The sequence below is a fragment of the Phodopus roborovskii genome, unplaced genomic scaffold (genome assembly GCF_943737965.1).
Source record: "Phodopus roborovskii unplaced genomic scaffold, PHOROB, whole genome shotgun sequence".
Taxonomy (NCBI): domain Eukaryota; kingdom Metazoa; phylum Chordata; class Mammalia; order Rodentia; family Cricetidae; genus Phodopus; species Phodopus roborovskii.
In genome coordinates this window covers 8,419,837-8,422,374 of record NW_026126407.1, presented here as the reverse complement: position 1 = coordinate 8,422,374, position 2,538 = coordinate 8,419,837, and the positions used below count along the sequence as shown (strand labels likewise).

The following is a 2,538-nucleotide window of genomic DNA, read 5'->3' as shown; positions in this document are numbered from 1 at the left end:
TTGGCTCCTCCTTACTACTTCCTATTTCCTCCTTGTCTCCTAGTCCCTCCTATCTTCCTTTCCTATTGGCCAACAGTGCTTTATTATTAACCAGTATGAGAAACATATATACATAATGGCATCTCCCATCATCTCCTCTTTTCTGTTTAAATAAAAAGAAGGGTTTTAACCTTAACATAGCAAAATATATTATACAACAGTTAACAAGTAAGAATCACACTTAACAGTATTTAGTCCATTAACATTTAGCAAGATTTGAAGAAAATATTCCATCATCTATTCTATTTTTGTGTGTCTAAAGTCTAAGTAACTTATCTTTAATCCTAACTAATGAAAACTATAACCATAACCATCTGTCTTCAACTCCTTCAAAGACCACAGAAGGAAAATATATAAGCTCTAGAAATGACAGAGACAACTCACTGCGTGGTCACCCGAAGTTCTTTTGTAATCTTCCATCTTCAGCCCATAGGCCATAGTGTGTCTGGCAGACTCTTCAGCAATGCAGGAAACTTTAAACTGTCTTCTTGTATTCGCAGTTTGTCAGTCACTTTTCTCTGTGTCCTGCATACTGTCTCGCAGACTCTTCCATGAAGCAGGAACTCTGTAGCAATGTCCATCTTGAATCAGCAGTCACTTTTCTGTGGGTCCTGCATGTCCAGTATATACAGCATAAAGTCAAACAGTCCAGACAAGAGCAGTATCTTGTCCAAATGGCTAGTCTTGCCATATTGGAAGCAAACTTCATAATGCATTTCTTCGATGTCCATCTTCCTTTCTGGTGCGGGTGGTATTACCAGGAGCAATTATGTCTCATTGTCAAGTAAAACCCTAAATCATTTTAAATTCCATATTCTGTAGGTCTTTGAAAGGTTTGAAGAATGCCTATCCATCTCAAATATATGTCTGTATATCTAGAAATACTAACTAACTTAACTATAAGTTCTAACTATCATAGGTAACTATCTATAATCTGTACTACATTATACATTACATTTCTAACTGAGCTCAATAAACACAATACCTAAACAAGAGGAGAAATATACATATCACCTTATTGACCTTAAATTGTATCAATAAATGAAAATCCATTCCAAAACAAAGTATTCATATCTATACCATACATTTATTACATAAAATAGGGTAAAAATCCCAAGTGCTAGCATTACAAAGAGATTTTCTTATTGCAGATAATTTTTATCAGGGCCCCTTTTATATCTTTGTTTCTCAGACTGTAAATAAAGGGATTCAGCATGGGAGTCACCACTGTGTACATCATAGCCATGGTAGTCTCCTTAACAGTAGAGTTATTAGTTGATGGACATAAATAAACAGCGATAACTGTCCCATAGAACAGAGACACCACAGACAGGTGGGAACCACATGTGGAGAAAAGTTTGTTGATGCCTTGGGTTGAATGAACCTTGAGAATAGAAAAGACAATCCTTGCATAGGACATAACAATGAGTAGGAATGGTGCAATACCAATGAGACCACTCATAATAAATATCATCAACTCATTAATGTAGGTGTCTGTGCAGGCCAGCTTCAAGAGTACCAATGAGTCGCAAAAAAAGTGGAGAATTACATTGTTTTCACAAAAAGACAATCTAGCCATGAGCAGGGTGTGCATCATTGCATTGGAAGTGGCCAACATCCACAGTGGCAGCAACAGACAAGCACAGACCTTGGGGCTCATGATGCCGGTGTAATGAAGAGGGAAGCAGATAGCGACGTAGCGGTCATAAGCCATGACTACAAGAAGGAAGCTCTCCATATCTCCAAAAAACATTAAAAAGTACATTTGTGTCAGGCAGCCTGCATAGGGGATGGATGGGTCCTGGCTCTGCATGCTCTGTAGCAATTTGGGCATTGTGACAGAGGAGAAGCAGAGGTCAGAGAAGGACAAGTTGCTGAGAAACAAGTACATGGGTGTGTGGAGATGGGAGTCCAGGAAAATGAGGAGGATGATGATAAGGTTCCCCAGGACAGTGGTGAGGTATATGGCCAGAAATAGGGCATAGAACAGGTGCTGGTACTCTGGGGGGATGGGCAGGCCCAGGAGGAGGAACTGGGAGATGACAGTTTGGTTGTGCTCACTCATGGTCTGCCTCCAATGGCTTTAAGAAACATAATTAGCAGTTTTTAAACTCCCCATGTTTGAGCATGTATGAGGTAGATATATTCCATTCTTCAATCTCATTAGTTTCCTTTAGAAAGAATTTTTTCTTTTTTAAATTTTGCAATTTTTATATTCTTTGCTTCACTGTGACATGAAATAACCTTGACCTCTTCACTTCTTCAATTGTCCTTGGTAGGTGATGACATGCTAACCTTGTCCTGAATACTCCCCCAATACAACCACTCCCCCAATCCATCTCCATGTCCCAGTGAAAACAGACATGTTCTGAGACACACATGATGTGCCTCATGTTCTTCAGTAATTAATATTACTCTCATCAAAGGTAATGTAATCTCTATATCACAGTATGTTCAGTCATTATACACATGAAAGGCTTTTCTTAATGTTACCTTAGC

The 2,538-nt window shown here is 38.8% G+C and overlaps 1 protein-coding gene across 1 annotated transcript; it reads right to left on the bottom strand.

Moving 5' to 3' along the window:
* Positions 1 to 1,165: 1,165 nt before the first annotated feature.
* LOC127219722 (olfactory receptor 1496) lies at positions 1,166 to 2,104 on the bottom strand. The gene has a single exon (XM_051181490.1). The coding sequence runs from the start codon at positions 2,102 to 2,104 to the stop codon at positions 1,166 to 1,168; it is 939 nt and encodes a 312-aa protein (XP_051037447.1).
* Positions 2,105 to 2,538: the final 434 nt, after the last annotated feature.